This window comes from Conger conger, chromosome 14 (genome assembly GCF_963514075.1).
Source record: "Conger conger chromosome 14, fConCon1.1, whole genome shotgun sequence".
Classification (NCBI taxonomy): domain Eukaryota; kingdom Metazoa; phylum Chordata; class Actinopteri; order Anguilliformes; family Congridae; genus Conger; species Conger conger.
In genome coordinates, this window is record NC_083773.1 from 3173242 (window position 1) to 3189529 (window position 16288).

A 16288-nucleotide genomic window follows, 5' to 3' on the forward strand; every position below is an offset into this window, starting at 1 on the left:
TGTTTGAAATGATGAAGTAAGAGCTATTATGTTTGCAATGTTCATGCAAATAACACAAAATGATTTCTCCACTTGATGGGAGCAGACGCACAAGTGTGTTTTGTTATAGCACATACCAGGCTCCTGGTGTTGAGTGATTTCACTTTCAGCAATTTTGTATATGCTGAGTCTACAGCACAGACAACAAAAGACAACAATGCACAGCAAACACCACTGGTCCACTACCCCTTCAAAACTGGCACACATTCCCTTCAATATGATCACATTTCCCCCTCAAATTCAAATTTGTGTTTGTTTTATTAATTATTTATTAAGTACACACATTAAAGAATCGTTAAAATCTTTCTGTCTCTAACAATGTTCCCACACTGTTCATCCCCATTCACTTTTACCTGTACAGATACATTCCATTCACTCTTACCTGTACAGATACATTCCATTCCCTTTTACCTGTACAGATACATTCCATTCCCTTTTACCTGTACAGATACATTCCATTCACTTTTACCTGTACAGATACATTCCAGTCACTTTTACCTGTACAGATTCATTCCATTCACTTTTACCTGTACAGATTCATTCCATTCACTCTTACCTGTCCAGATAGACAACAGACATACAGAGAAAACATTTGGGTATGGTATTACCAATGTATTCATTTACATAAAATGCAAAACAACAGTAACAAAGACATCAGCTTTATTTAAAGGTACAATAGGTAAGATTTTTGTGTTAAAATATGCAGTTGATGGGCCGGCACTCTGCACCAAAACATAGTATAGCTGTACAGTAATTCAAGCTTATTGGTTGAAAATTGGTTCTAATGGCGTTTCAACGTCAGCACGTTCACAGAGAAGGGGGAGGGATAAACAGTGTTGTGGTTTGAATGTGTTTGTTGCTGCAATTCCTCTCTTGACCCTTAGAAGTCTGAAATTACCTATTGTACCTCTAATTTTGAACAATGTTTTTTTCATTGCAGGGAAAAATTATAATGATAATGGTAATAATAATATTAATAATAATAATAATAATTAATGATGAGGAAAACTCGTTGCAACTGCAACAAACTGCAACCACAAGTCCGCTGCATCTTAGCCTGTTAGCCTAATGCGATTATCTAATCAGCCAATTGTGTGGCAGCACTGCAATGCATACAATCATGTAGATATGGGTCAGGAGCTTCAGTTAATGTTCAAATCTACCATCAGAATGGGGGAAAAAGCGTGAGCTAAGTGACTTTGACCATGGAATAATTGTTGATGGCAGACAGGGTAGTTTGAGTATCTCAGAAACTGCTGAACTCCTGGGATTTTCATGCACATTAGTCTCTAGATTTGCAAAGAATGGTGCAAAAAAACAAAACAAAAAATCCAGTGAGCAGCAGTTCTGCAGACAGAAACACCTTGTTAATGAGAGACGTCAGAGGAGAATGGCCAGACTGGTCAAAGCTGACAGGAAGGTGACAGTAACGCACATAACCACACATTACAACAGTGGTACGCACAACGCATCATAACTCTAAGTGGATAGGCTACAGTAGTAGAAATCTAAAAAATAAGTCTAATAAATACCTCAAAAAGTGCTCAGTGAGTGTCTTTCTTGAGATTAAGACCAGAGAACCTACAGGGGACAAAATGAATTGCCAGGTCTCAGGAGGATATTTGCTTTTGATAAAAAATGTATTTCCTGTGTTTTCCTTTCTCTTTCTGTCTCTCCCCGTGCATACCCTCATTCCACCCTTCACACTGTGTAAGAATTACATTACATTAATGGCATTTGGCAGACGCTCTTGTCCAGAAATGCAGGTAGATAAAAGCATGCACGGAACACCTGTGCCAGGGGGGCGGTGCTGTGTTGTTTGTTGGCAGACTACAGGTGAGTGACAGGGTGGAATGTGAGATATTCTTGCTGGCGGGAAGCAGACCGGCCAAACAGGCTGCCAAAGGAGGAAGTGAGAGTTCCTAGGAATGGTGCCACGCATCACTGATACAAGTTGCTGTTGAGAGAGGAGCCTTTTCACAAGGACTCCGGGGTGCCATTCCTAGGCTTTTTGATACAATATTTTCTATCTTATGTCATGTCAATATTAACCACAAGTTCACAGAACAGGCCACCATCTTTCAGAGTTGTGGCCCCCTAAGGGTGCCTTAACAATAATGAATCTGTAGTTATAATGCCTTTTTTTCAATGGTTCCTCACAGTCAATAAAATAAAAAAAACCGTTTTGGGAAGACTTTATGTAGACCAATTCAATTCCAAACCATGTGGGCTCTTATAAATGAGTACATAAGACTTTAGTGTACCTGTGTGCTTATTCCTCATAGTTGGGACTGTAATCCAAAATTTTACACACCTCTCTAGCACCACTTCTTCGACACCATCTCTCTCTCTCTCTCTCTCTCTCTCACTCACTCAATCGCTCGTACAAACACTCATTCAGCGCAGGTTGAATGATCCAGCACTAGGACCTGGGAGAAAAAAAGGTTTTGTTTTGTACTTTGGACTGGAGACCAGTTCAGTGACCTGTTTACCTGCTTCTATGGCTATCACCTTTCACTGACTACGGTGAAACAAGGAAAAACATTTGAATAATATATATCATTGAAAAGATCCCCACACTTATTTTTTTTTTAGAAATAAAATAGATTTTGAGAGGAGCAGTATGACAGCGGGACTGTAAGGTAAGATAGTCCAGTATGGCTGTAATCATCTGTAAATACTTTTTATTCATTGTACCACATTCTGCTAAAACGGAATGGAAATGAATTAGGAAAACAAGGAAGACATCCTTCATTTATTGTGAAATTCAGCCATTTCTTCATTATTATGGCATGAGCTCTTATTTTTCAGAATAATATTTGTTGTGACATAAACCACTCAGGTTTGGGTGGTGCGAAACCATATTCAGGGGGTATGTGTGAACATGGCACCCGATTAGACTGCGTGTGTCCAATCGTTCATTAGTAAATACACCAGGGGGAGTATAAAACCAGTACAGAGGCCAGTATTCATTCAGCTAACGCTAGCTACCGAGTTAGATACGTAACGTTGTAATGAATGTGTAGGTAACCTTTGGAAGTGTTTCGTTAATGCCCCAATAACTGGCTAACTTTAAAAGATAGCATTGTAATAAATGCTCAAAAACTTTCTAATTTTATTTGGTCGAACCTTAAGGACGGCTATTTACAGTGGTGTGAAAAAGTGTTTGCCCCCTTCCTGATTTCTTTTTTTTTTTGCATGTTTGTCACACTTAAATGTTTCAGACCATCAAACAAATTTAAATATTAGTCAAAGACAACACGAGTAAACACAAAATGCAGTTTTTAAATGAAGGTTTTTATTATTAAGGGAGAAAAGAAATCCAAACCTACATGGCCCTGTGTACATTGCCCCCCCTGTTAAAACATAACTTAACTGTGGTTTATCAAACCTGAGTTCAATTTCTCTAGCCACACCCAGGCTTGATTACTGCCACACCTGTTCTCAATCAAGAAATCACTTAAATAGGACCTGCTTGACAAAGTGAAGTAGACCAAATGATCCTCAAAAGCTAGACATCATGCCGAGATCTAAAGAAATTCAGGAACAAATGAGAAAGAAAGTAATTGAGATCTATCAGTCTGGAAAAGGTTATAAAGCCATTTCTAAAGCTTTGGGACTCCGGCGAACCACAGTGAGAGCCATTATCCACAAAAACATGGAACAGTGGTGAACCTTCCCAGGAGTGGCCGGCCGACCAAAATTACCCCAAGAGCGCAGCGACGACTCATCCAAGAGGTCACAAAAGACCCCACAACAACATCCAAAGAACTGCAGGCCTCACTTGCCTCAGTTAAGGTCAGTGTTCATGACTCCACCATAAGAAAGAGACTGGGCAAAAATTGCCTGCATGGCAGAGTTCCAAGACGAAAACCACTGCTGAGCAAAAAGAACATTAAGACTTGTCTCAATTTTGCCAGAAAACATCTTGATGTTCCCCAAGACTTTTGGGAAACTACTCTGTGGTCTGACGAGACAAAAGTTGAACTTTTTGGAAGGTGTGTGTCCCATTACATCTGGCGTAAAGGTAACACCGCATTTCAGAAAAAGAACATCATACCAACAGTAAAATATGGTGGTGGTAGTGTGATGGTCTGGGGCTGTTTTGCTGCTTCAGGACCTGGAAGACTTGCTGTGATAAATGGAACCATGAATTCTGCTGTCTACCAAAACATCCTGAAGGAGAATGTCCGGCCATCTGTTCGTGACCTCAAGCTGAAACAAACTTGGGTTCTGCAGCAGGACAACACACACCAGCAAGTCCACCTCTGAATGGCTGAAGAAAAACAAAATGAAGTCTTTGGAGTGGCCTAGTCAAAGTCCTGACCTGAATCCTACTGAGATGCTGTGGCATGACCTTAAAAAGGTGGTGCTTGAAAACCCTCCAATGTGGCTGAATTACAACAATTCTGCAAAGATGAGTGGGCCAAAATTCCTCCACAGCACTGTAAGAGACTCATTGCAAGTTATCGCAAAGGCTAGATTGCAGTTGTTGCTGCTAAGGGTGGCCCAACCAGTTATTAGGTTTAGGGGGCAATCACTTTTTCACACAGGGCCATGTAGGTTTGAATTTTTTTTCTCCCTTAATAATAAAAACCTTCATTTAAAAACTGCATTTTGTGTTTACTTGTGTTGTCTTTGACTAATATTTAAATTAGTTTGATCTGAAACATTTAAGTGTGACAAACATGCAAAAAAAATAAAATTAATTTTAAAAAAAAATCAGGAAGGGGGCAAACACTTTTTCACACCACTGTAGGCTACTTGTGAGTGCAGCCAAATAAAACAGGACGTTTGTATATTGACGGATAAGTGGGGAAAATGTAGTGGGAAGGAAAACAAATACCACACCGGGCCATGACCTGCACAACACTGTGCTGTCAGCTATTGTGTGTTCGCTGGATCGGGCATCCAGGAGCCCCTGAAGGTCTTTAAGCTTAACACCATGAATGGGCAACGCGTCGAGGTGTGCAGCACAACTGTTCCGAGAGTTTTAAACATATAATCGGATTAGTTGGGTTAGGTCAGGTCAGGTTATTGTAGGCATGCGCTACTATGAGAGCAAGAGGCATGACTCAGGAATAGTCACTCCACTGTAAGCTTACCATAACTCTTGCGCAAGCGCGTGATCAGAATGACGTTGGTCAATCTCGATTCACATTAAATATTAACGTAAAACATTTTATTTTTTATTTTTATATATACATTTTATTTATATATTTCAAATATATATTTTTGTTTTTCGCATTGGATACAGTTTAAAGAGGTGTGCGCACCAAGTAGCCTACCATCCAGCGGGACCAAACAGTCCTTATAAACGCCCCCATGCTTGCCACACTCCTTCCAGGAACTTATGTGTGTGTGTGTGTGTCTATGGGGCGTGTACTTTGCTGAATGTGTGTGTTCAGTGTTGAGCTAGTAGATTTTCCGGACACTCCTAAATAATGAAATGTCTCCTTTCAAACTCAAAAAAGCGGAACAAATCGAGTCAGATGACAACCGTGAAGCCGTAGTTGCACTGGTACTGGTGTAGCTCAATTGTTCTTTTCGTTTCACATCCCTGCGTGTAGGCGAATTGTGTTTGTGGCATTTGTCGTTTACCCTGACGGATGTCTTTCCCCCCATAGGTGATCTTTATGTAGCTTAATTCGGTTCGCAAAGCCAATGGTTTTAGGAATTTCGTGTAATGGAGTGAGGATGTTGGAAGCCTTGCCCAACTCATAGACTGGAATTCAGCGCTGACCTTGGGAAGATGAAGCTACCCGAAACAGGAGCGTGGAATTAAACACATTTTCCAGTCAGCGATGATGGTGAGCGTATTAGACTATATTGGGAAAAGTAATTTCGCGACAGCATAACATTACTGTGGACTTCGAGGAGCCGCGGGTCTTCGTTTACCGGCGGACCACGTACCAGGCGGGATCAATGACCCTTTCGCGCGGCCACCTGGACATATGCCTGCTCTACCTGTCCTGGAGTCTGTGGGCTTCTGCTGTTGCCTTGGAAAAGATCGAGTTGGATGAGCGCCCGGGTGTCACATGTGGACAGGTATGTGTTTTACGCAGCTACAGGTACATGCGCGTGCACGTGACCGTTTGTTTGAGTTTCCGTGCGCATTTGAGTTTCTGTGGCTGCGTTCATTCGTTTCTACGCGTATCTCAGAAATGTTGTACGAGCGGTATGTCGTATGCGGTTTCGAACACATCCTGAGTGTGAGTTGTGTGTACGTGAGTGTAGGCTAACCGTGCGTTTGTACGGTTGCATTTTATCGTGTATAGTTTTAAGCCTTGTGCTTTGTCTCTGCAGGGTCTGACTGGCTGCAGAGTGGAAGGTGAGAACAGAATTGGAGGTGGGACGGCAATCTATCAAATGGGTGTATGACGTTAACAAAGTTCTGTATGATTAATTTCGAGAGAGAGAGAGAGAGACACTCAGTGACCACTTTAGGTACACCTGTACACCACCTTGCTAATGCAAATATCTAATCAGACAATCATGTGGCAGCAACTCAATGCATACAAGCATGCAGACATGGTCAATCATGTGCCATGGAAGTCTGAGAGTATGCCGGATTTTATACATTTTTCTATTCATATAGGCTAGTTCTAATTCTCTTGACGCCGACCTAGCTGGCCCCCTTTTGGCCGCCCTGCCTGCCTTTACTTTATCTAACACTTTTTCCACAAATTGAATACTTTCCATTTTGGAAAGTCGGTGAGACTGTGGGACGCTAACCTGTCGGCGCGATATGTAATTTCATCTAACTAGCCACCTGCAACTTTGCTGAACTTAACGGTCCGTTTAGAACACTTGAACTATTTAAATGATTTAGAACTTCAGATTAGCATCATTCGTGTGTTAGCATTGTTAAGTTTATGGACAATTCATCATCGAACTTTAAACATTTCAGATCTATTTTAAATGTAATAAAATGCTATCTTTTTAAGGGTATCCATAATACACAACAGCAATACCAAAATCTGTAGTTGGTGAGCCCGTTGCCATTGTGGTAGACCTACGACATGGCATTGAGATTGGTTTTGAGATATTGAGGTTCAAATTTTGAAAAATATAGCCTGCGAGGCTGCCTCCATTGGGTTTTGTATAGAGAACTAGTGAAGAACCCATATGCTAATTTATAAATTCAAATTATCACCAATGTTGTCATTAACATCATTCTAAACATCCCTGTGACATTTTTCAAGAACCTAAACACTTTCCCCCGAATATACGTAGGGTACCATTTCCTGTTTCTTTCCGTCTCGCTGCTGTTCGAGGCTACACATATACTCGTTCCTCTTTCAGTGGTCCTCACTCTATGAACAAAAGAAAGGTCGGATATCCTTGCGCTCCAGCAGTGGCACACAAGCGATCAGTGAATCAGAACGGGAGCTGAAATAATTTAGTTTCAGTACGTACCGTTGACAGTTTAAATTGATTTGTTTGAAAAGAGTCCCTGCCATGAAGTTTAACTCAAAAACACACTCGAGCTAATTGTTTGGACCTTGCTAGCCTGAGTGTGGCTAATCTCCGTGCAGATGATTTCATCACTTTGTGGCTGAGCAGATTGTGGTTCCGACTATGTGTCTGTACAGATGAGGTTATCCCGAGTCCTGATTCTGGTAATGTGCATGTGAGAAAACTGGACGTCAGAGCTTTTCTTTGCTGTCGAAGAGGGAGTGACTGCAGACCATGTCTTCGGATCCAAATCCACATCGCCATCGATGGTAATATCTGCGTGCCTCCCTGTACTGACCCAAACCCACCTCACCACAGTATCCTGTGAAGTGTGTGTGTTTGTATGTAAATCATGCCGGCTGAAGTGTGTGTGTGTATGTGTGTGTGTGTGTGTGTGTGTGTGTGTGTCTAACTGCGTGTTCTATGTTACAGGTCTCCAGGATGGCAATGAGCTGTCTGGTGATGATGATGATGATGATGATGCACAACAGAAAGGTGTGGCTAGCAACCTGGACATGCATCTTTCACTTGGCAATAGTGGAATATATAACGTTACCACCATAACAAAATTAACAGAACAGCATCTTGAAATTGGTTAAATGACCGCTGTAGTTAATCTCCCTGTTTAGCGCAGGGTGAATGAAGATCTACATGAACTTTAGTTAAAATAATTTCTCTTTCATACAAATTTTGTAGAAAATAAAACATTTGGGAAAAAATAAGTTTCTATCGGTTTTTGCATAACTGTATAAACCACAGCGTACTGTGCATAACCACCCTGTCCTTCCTGTATATACACAGGTATAGAGTGGTTTATCTATTCTCCATGGCTACAACTAAAATGCATGTAAATAAAACAGTGAATTGAGAATGGCCATGCAGTTCATAACAGGGCGGCACGGATGGTGCAGTAGGTAGCACTGCTGCCTCACAGCAAGGAGGTCCTGGGTTTGAATCCCCGTCGGCCGGGGCCTCTCTGTGCGGAGTTTGCATGTTCTCCCCGTGTCTGCATGGGTTTCCTCCCACAGTCCAAAGACATGCAGGTTAGGCTGATTGGAGAGTCTAAATTGCCCGTAGGTATGAGTGTGTGAGTGAATGGTGTGTGTGCCCTGCAATAGACTGGTGACCTATCCAGGGTGTATTCCCGCCTTTCGTCCAATGTATGCTGGGATAGGCTCCAGCCCCCCTGCAGCCCTGTTCAGGGAAAGCCGGTTAGGACAATGAATGAATGATGAATGAGTTCATAACAGTTAATGTGGGACTGATATAACTGCTATTATAATAGTGCTGATGGAACTGTACAGTAGCTAATACTGTAACAGCACATATTTAACTTTTTGTCTCCTGCTTAGTCTAATCAACTGTAAGTCGCTTTGGATAAGAGCGTCTGCCAAATGCCATTAATGTAATGTAATGCAATGCAATGCAATGTAATGTAATGTAATTAGTCTTGGTGCGTCTGACAGTGTCTGGCTTCCTCTTGCCTCATGCCGATCCCTCTGTGTGTTGCGTCAGGCTATGTGAGTTTGTGTTGCAACATCCCGAATGGTTGGCCTGTGTGCAAGCGGCTGGAATTCAGACCGCCCCCTCCTGTTGTGGAGGACCATCACAAAGCAGAGGTCAGTCCAGCAGCAGGCGTTCTGTCAGGGTCCACAGTCAACCACTCACAATTTAGAAATTCCCACACACCTCATATCGTAACTGAGGCAAAGAAGAAGTTTCATTTGTGTTCTGCATGATTGCTCAATTGTGCAAAAAAACCCCTAAAAATAACTTTTTTTTGTTTGCATTGTCACATGTCTGCTTCTGCATCCTCCTTTTAAAGAAAGTTAAACTTACATAATTCCTCTTTTGAGGACTGTTCTCCATTTTGCAGATGCACAATTGGTCAGCGATATTTTATTATTTTGAATGGCCCTTTGATTCTTTGTTGCCTATGTTGCTCTATGCTCTGAATGATACACGATACAGCCACACACACACCTTTTGACTAATCCTTATCCCTGATTTGCATATACACACAGGTTCAGTTCTCTCTCTCTCTGCTGGTGTCCGAGAAGGTATACTTTGGCAGTCAGTTGCTGGTGTCGGCACAAACCCTGAATCAAAGCATCGTTGTACCTCAGAAAGGTAATCACCAAACCACAGAGCTTTTTCTCTCTCTCTCTGTCTCTCTCACTCTCTATCACCACATGTCTGTAAACAGAGTGAAAGCCGTTTTAAATTTCACATGAAAGTAACTAACAGGGTGACATTGGCTCAGGCGGTAAGAGCAGTTGTGTGGCAGTTGGAGGGTTGTCAGTTCGATTCCCGCCCTGGGCGTGTCGAAGTGTCCCTGAGCAAGACGCCTAACCCTGGTTGGTACCTTGCATGGCAGCCAATCGTGTGCGTATGAATGGGTGAATGCGAAGCATTAATTGTACAGCGCTTTGGATAAGGGCGCTATAAAAATGCCAACCATTTACCCTTTACATGAACCTACACCAGGTAGTTGACAGTGAGGACGTAGTGCTCTCCCTCCCCTGTCAGTTTGTTCTTCAGAACTGGGAGTGTAATGGTGAGAGGAGGGGAGACACAGCAACCCGTGGAAAAGGCAAATGGGGGAAAATGTGATGACTACAAAAATAGTGTTGTGGAATACAGTATGTTTTTATGGTGATTTGCTGCCTTTGTTAATGCACTTGTTAATGCTTGTGGTTTGTTAATACTGTGATCGCTTGTGGTTTGTTAATACCGTCATTGCAATGTGATCAACATTGCTGATGTTGCTTCTCTCTTTCAGCCCCCAAACTGCAAACGGTAATTAACAAGGAGAAGAAGGTGGCCCTACTGCAACTGGACGAGGACATAAACGCCATCTCTCCCGTGGAAATATGCCAGAAATATGGAGAGACTGGGGAGTGCCGATATCAGCAGTGGGTCAGTCTGTCTGCCAGCGTGTCTGTATCTCAACTGTCAGCCACCACACCACAACTGTCGGTCTCCAACACAACTGTCTTTCCTTTGATTCAGCTCCAAAACTCACTGCATCACACTAAAACCGCTGCCCTTATCGTTTCTCTTCACAGAATGGGACACGTTTGTCCATTTCTCTGGACTCTGTTCCCTCCTGCCTTTGCTTCCAGGTACTGTAGACAAGAGTAAACTCACAATTGTAACTACATACTGTAGGCATGATTTGATACGTGGTATGTCCGCTATCAAATAAAGATGTATGAATAGGTGATAGACTGATCCATCACAGAATTAGGATAATACCACAGGTTGTGCTGCCCGTCTACAAATTTTGTTGATACCTCTGAAAATAATGAAACAAAATAAATCAAATATATTTATTTTAAATGTTGGATAAGTGAGGGGTTTTTTACACTGCTGATGCCATTGCGCTGGATATTCAGAGTGCCAAACATTAAACAATGGTGTTAGTTGTAAAAAAAAAAGGTGGAATTAGAAATTATTAGAAACATTATTTTAATTAAACTTCATTCACCCACCATGGCAAAGAAATACCACATATTCTCTAATATCCAGAGACGAGTGTTTTTTGTCTCTCCATCAGGTGAGGAGGAGAGACGGTGGTCCGGTTGGGCAGGCATGCCCTTTCCAGAGCTCTAAAGGTAAAGTGGGAGAGATGCTAGGGTAAACAAACAAAAAAAAAAATTATAATAATAAATACTAAATAATTGCTGAATTAAAACCCTTCCATCTTCCAGAATTGCTTGAGAGAACATGGCAAAGGGTGCAGGTATCGATGGCTCCAGCTCGGACTAACGTTGGCGAGCCGGCGTTGGCCTGGAACCTCACTGCCCCCTGCAGGCTGGAGGCTGAACTGTGGCTGTGCCGGATGGAGAGGAGTGCATTCGGACAGGACTGCAGAGAGGTGGAAGGTTCCAGGCAGAAGGTGGAGAGCGGGAGGCAGGGAGACTGGAAGAGGATCCTCCGGGGCCACTGGGTACAGAAATGAGACTGACCATCTACCTAAGTTCAGGCAGCTGTGTTTCATTACAGTGTTAGCGTATGCTGCTTTTACACATTCATACCAACATGTTTTTAGCCTTTGAGCTGTTCCTCTTCTTGTTGCTCTCTCCCTCCCTTTCCCTCTCTCTCTCTCTCTCTTTCTCTCATTCTGTGCAGGTGAAAGGAGAATTCCTGGGCTTTGTTCCCCTTCCATCTATGTGTGTGCAGGTATAACTCTACTTATTTCCTCCTTTGCTGATGATGTGATATTTAACATACTGTATTAAAGGGAGCCGCCTGACCCTCTGTATATCTGTCCAGGTGCAGGTGACTGGGATGGACAGACCGCTGGACCCCAGGTGTCCCTTCTCTGGTGAGTGCCTGAAGCCCCTGAACGGCTGTATTTAAACGCTACTCTCTTTAAGCACAGGTGCATTCAAGGGTGTGTTTAAGATCTGTTGTTATTATGAGGGGCGGCACGGATGGTGCAGTGGGTAGCACTGCTGCCTCACAGCAAGGAGGTCCTGGGTTTGAATCCCGGTCGGCCGGGGCCTCCCTGTGTGGACTCTCGTGCGGGTTTCCTCCGGGTAATCCGGTTTCCTCCCACAGTCCAAAGACATGCAGGTTAGGCTGATTGGAGAGTCTAAATTGCCCGTGGGTATGAGTGTGTGAGTGAATGGTGTGTGTGCCCTGCGATGGACTGGCGACCTGTCCAGGGTGTATTCCTGCCTTTCGCCCAATGTATGCTGGGATAGGCTCCAGCCCCCCTGCGACCCTGTTCAGGATAAGCGGGTTCAGATAATGGACGGATTGATGGAGCACGTCCATGAGCACGTCCATGTTACCGCTTCAGCGTCTCTGTCTGTATGCACTTCTCCTCTTAGCCTCTAGGTGGCGCTGGGTCTTCCCTGTCGTGCTGGGTGCAGCGATGATCTGTGTGGCTGTCCTAGGAGCATGCCTTTTTCCGGGCACTCTCAAAGGTAAGGCTTGACAGTGCTTCACATCCTGCGCCTGAATGTTAATGTGAGTGTGTGCATGATTGTGTGTACTTGTGTGTGCAGTTGCTTGTGTGTGCACTGATCTCTGTGTGATTCTTCAGGTTGTGTGAGCCACTGGTGTAAAGATGATGGTTTAAGAGGTGAGTTGTACTTCCTTTTCTCTCAACCATGCTGCGTGTTTTAGGGTCATAAAACTTTCTGATACATTTCCCCAGTATTTTATACTATCTATAAAATGAGCAGTTAGCTCAGTCTCAGATTGACCTGCATCTGAAGTTAGCAGGTACACTGTTTTCAATTCTTACTCTCGGTTCCACAACTATCAGGTTCTGATCAGTCTATTGGGTCAGTATTTCAGTTATGTGATGGTGAGATGTGTTTCTCGGTAACGTGATGGCAAGATGTGTTTCTTGGTAACGTGATGGCAAGATGTGTTTCTTGGTAACGTGATGGCGAGATGTGTTTCTCTGCAACGTGATGGTGAGATGTGTTGATGAGATGTGTTTCTCGGTAACGTGATGGTGAGATGTGTTGGTGAGATGTGTTTCTCGGTAACATGATGGCGAGATGTGTTTCTCGGTAACGTGATGGTGAGATGTGTTTCTCGGTAACGTGATGGTGAGATGTGTTTCTCGGTAACGTGATGGTGAGATGTGTTTCTCGGTAACGTGATGGTGAGATGTGTTGGTGAGATGTGTTTCTTGGTAACGTGATGGTGAGATGTGTTGGCGAGATGTGTTTCTCTGTAACGTGATGGTGAGATGTGTTGGTGAGATGTGTTTCTTGGTAACGTGATGGTGAGATGTGTTGGTGAGATGTGTTTCTCGGTAACGTGATGGTGAGATGTGTTGGTGAGATGTGTTTCTCGGTAACGTGATGGTGAGATGTGTTGGTGAGATGTGTTTCTCGGTAACGTGATGGTGAGATGTGTTGGTGAGATGTGTTTCTCGGTAACGTGATGGTGAGATGTGTTGGTGAGATGTGTTTTTCGGTAACGTGATGGTGAGATGTGTTGGTGAGATGTGTTTCTCGGTAACGTGATGGTGAGATGTGTTGGTGAGATGTGTTTCTTGGTAACGTGATGGTGAAATGTGTTGGCGAGATGTGTTTCTCTGTAACGTGATGGTGAGATGTGTTGGTGAGATGTGTTTCTTGGTAACGTGATGGTGAGATGTTTGGTGAGATGAGTTTCTCGGTAACGTGATGGTGAGATGTGTTGGCGAGATGTGTTTCTCTGTAACGTGATGGTGAGATGTGATGGTGAGATGTGTTTCTTGGTAACGTGATGGTGAGATGTGTTGGTGAGATGTGTTTCTCGGTAACGTGATGGTGAGATGTGTTGGCGAGATGTGTTTCTCTGTAACGTGATGGTGAGATGTGATGGTGAGATGTGTTTCTTGGTAACGTGATGGTGAGATGTGTTGGTGAGATGTGTTTCTTGGTAACGTGATGGTGAGATGTGTTTCTCTGTAACGTGATGGTGAGATGTGATGGTGAGATGTGTTTCTTGGTAACGTGATGGTGAGATGTGTTGGTGAGAAGTGTTTCTCGGTAACGTGACGGCGAGCCGTGTATTTGGGTAATATGGAAGGCGGTGCTCTCTATTCCCACCCCAGGGGCAGTGTGCAGGAGGCAGGTGGTGTTGCTCTGCCCCCCAGACCTGGACCCCGCTGTGGCAGTGCTGGTGTCCCGCCTGGGCACCGCGCTGTGCTCCCTGGGCTTGGCCGTCACCGCAGACCTGTGGAGCCGGGCAGAGCTGGGGGCCCTGGGGCCTGTGCCCTGGCTGTACGGGCAGCTGGACCGGCTGGGGCCGGCGGGAGGCCAGGTGGTGCTCATACTGACTCCGGCAGCCTGGGAGAGGCTGGGGCGGTGTCCTGGGGCCGGGCCCGAGGAGCGGGGCCAGGGGACGTCTCCGTACGCGGATGTTTTCGGCGCCGCACTGGGCTGCCTCCTGGCTGACGCCCTGCAGGGCGACCGCAGAGGCCGCTTCACCCTGGCGCGGTTCGAGGGCCCGCCCTCCCCCGGCTCGGGCGGGGCCGCTCCCGGGCCCCCGGCGGCCCACGGCCTGCGGCCCTACGCCCTCCCCTCCCAGTGCCTCCCCTTCGTCATGGAGCTGACGGGACGGAGTTTGGTGAGGAGCTGGCCCGCCTCTCGGGCGCTGGAGCGGGCCCTGAGGGGGCGCGGTGAGCGGGGCCCAGGGTCAGGAGACCCAGGGGAGGCCCTGTCCCTCATGGGCGCTCACAAGCCCCAGACGCACAAAGACTGGGCCAAAGACACACCCCGAGTATAGGCGTAATCTAGACGGTCAAGATGAAGATGAGACAAGAGTTCAGAATTTCAGCTTTCATTTCCTGGTATTTACACCGAGATGTGTCAAACGACTTAGAACATAGCACCTTTGGTATCAGACCAGCCAATTTTTTAGGTGAAAGGTATTGGAGAATATTGAAGTAAATTAAAGTAAATAACACTTGTGGTAGTGTATCCCTGGCTTTTGCCATAACTCTTATCAACCCTGCAACCCATTGACGTCACCAAAGTGTTGCATTCCTCGTTTGTGATGCTTTTCCAGGCTTTTACTGCAGCCTCTTTCAGTTGTTGTTTGTTTCAGGGGGGCTGTCCCTTGTGTAAGGGAAAACCTCTCCTCTTCAGAAGGTGAAATGCATGCTCAATTGCGTTAAGGTGATTGGTGATTGACTTCATTTGCATAACATTAATATGCTAGGTGTTTAGCAACCACCTAGTAATACCATGGCAACCAATTAACAACACCATAGCAACCAGTTAACAACACCATAGCAACCACCATAGCACAGAACATCTCTGACCACACAACACGACCAAACCTTGGATGGGCTACAGCAGCAGAATACCACACTGGTTTCCACTCCTGTGGGGCAAGAACAGGAAACGGGCTACAGTGGGCACAGGCTCACCAAAACTGAGTTGAAGATTTAAAAAAATCTGTTCTGAGGAATCTTGATTCCTGCTGCGACATCAATCCATCCATCCGTCCTGCCGCTGTGTTAAAGGTTCAGGCTCCAGTGTGGCCTTCTGCTGCTGTCGCCCATCCATTTCGAGGCTTGAAACAGTATTGTGCATACTTGGCCCTTGTCCTTTTCTTTGTTGTACAGGTAGCAGTTGAAATTGTACTTACCTCTAGGGTCTTTCAGCGAACTTATCCCTGGTTATGGGTATGCACTTTGTTGTACGTCGCTCTGGATAAGAGCATCTGCCAAATGCCAATAATGTAATGTAATGTGCATTCAGATGCCCTTCTGCAAACCACTATCGCTGTTATTTGAGCATTTGTGGCCTTTCTGTTAGCTTGAATGCTATTTAGTATTGTCAATTTGAACAGTACCAATCACAGAAAATCAGAATAAATGCAGAACAGGATGGGCCCACATATTTCTGTTTTTTTTTTTTTGTTGTTGTTTTTTTTACTTTGCAGTTGGTATACCCTGGTCTTTTAACAAAGATAAAAATATAAGGAGGGGTCATTAATAATCCATCCATCCATTATCCTAACCCACTTATCCTGAACAGAGTCGCTGGAGCCTATCCCAGCATACATTGGGCGAAAGGCAGGAATACACCCTGGACAGGTCGGCAGTCCATTGCAGGGCACACACACCATTCACTCACACACTCATACCTACAGGCAATTTAGACTCTCCAATCAGCCTAACATGCATGTCTTTGGACTGTTGGAGGAAACCGGAGTACCCAGAGGAAACCAACGCAACGCAGACACAGGGAGAACATGCAAACTCCGCATAGAGGGCCGACGGGGATTCGAACCCAATACTTTTTTTGATGGCTCTAACTATTTC

General features: G+C 44.5%; 2 protein-coding genes across 19 annotated transcripts in view; both read left to right on the forward strand.

Moving 5' to 3' along the window:
* LOC133110373 (inter-alpha-trypsin inhibitor heavy chain H3-like) overlaps positions 1–76 on the forward strand; it is a 31792-nt gene extending 31716 nt beyond the window's left edge. For all 17 annotated transcript variants that reach the window (XM_061220415.1, XM_061220418.1, XM_061220416.1 and 14 more), the window contains one exon: positions 1–76. This exon is cut by the window's left edge and continues 306 nt beyond it. The gene's annotated coding sequence lies outside the window, so the exon portion shown is untranslated.
* A 2470-nt stretch (positions 77–2546) lies between these two features.
* Positions 2547–15856, forward strand: LOC133110376 (uncharacterized). 2 transcript variants are annotated; one of them, XM_061220434.1, is made up of 16 exons: positions 2547–2681; positions 5667–6087; positions 6346–6388; positions 7635–7766; positions 7930–7992; positions 9013–9116; positions 9522–9627; positions 10280–10416; positions 10566–10622; positions 11057–11114; positions 11211–11449; positions 11632–11682; positions 11776–11827; positions 12339–12434; positions 12554–12592; positions 14069–15856. In XM_061220434.1, exons 2-16 carry the CDS (start codon positions 5965–5967, stop codon positions 14740–14742), a joined length of 1974 nt encoding a protein of 657 aa, XP_061076418.1. In that variant the 5' UTR covers positions 2547–2681; positions 5667–5964; the 3' UTR covers positions 14743–15856. The 2 variants fall into 2 exon arrangements, with proteins under 2 accessions (XP_061076418.1, XP_061076419.1); XM_061220435.1 differs by lacking the exon at positions 2547–2681 and having other exon boundaries at positions 5400–6087; positions 6346–6370.
* Positions 15857–16288: the final 432 nt, after the last annotated feature.

Excerpts from the sequence above, each read along its gene's own strand:
- LOC133110376 (XM_061220434.1), top strand. The coding sequence starts at position 5,965 with ATGACCCTTTCGCGCGGCCACCTGGACATATGCCTGCTCTACCTGTCC. Across the intron at positions 6,389-7,634 it reads AGGTGAGAACAGAATTGGAG|ATGAGGTTATCCCGAGTCCT; the intron begins GTGGGACGGCAA and ends GTGTCTGTACAG. Across the intron at positions 9,628-10,279 it reads CATCGTTGTACCTCAGAAAG|CCCCCAAACTGCAAACGGTA; the intron begins GTAATCACCAAA and ends TCTCTCTTTCAG.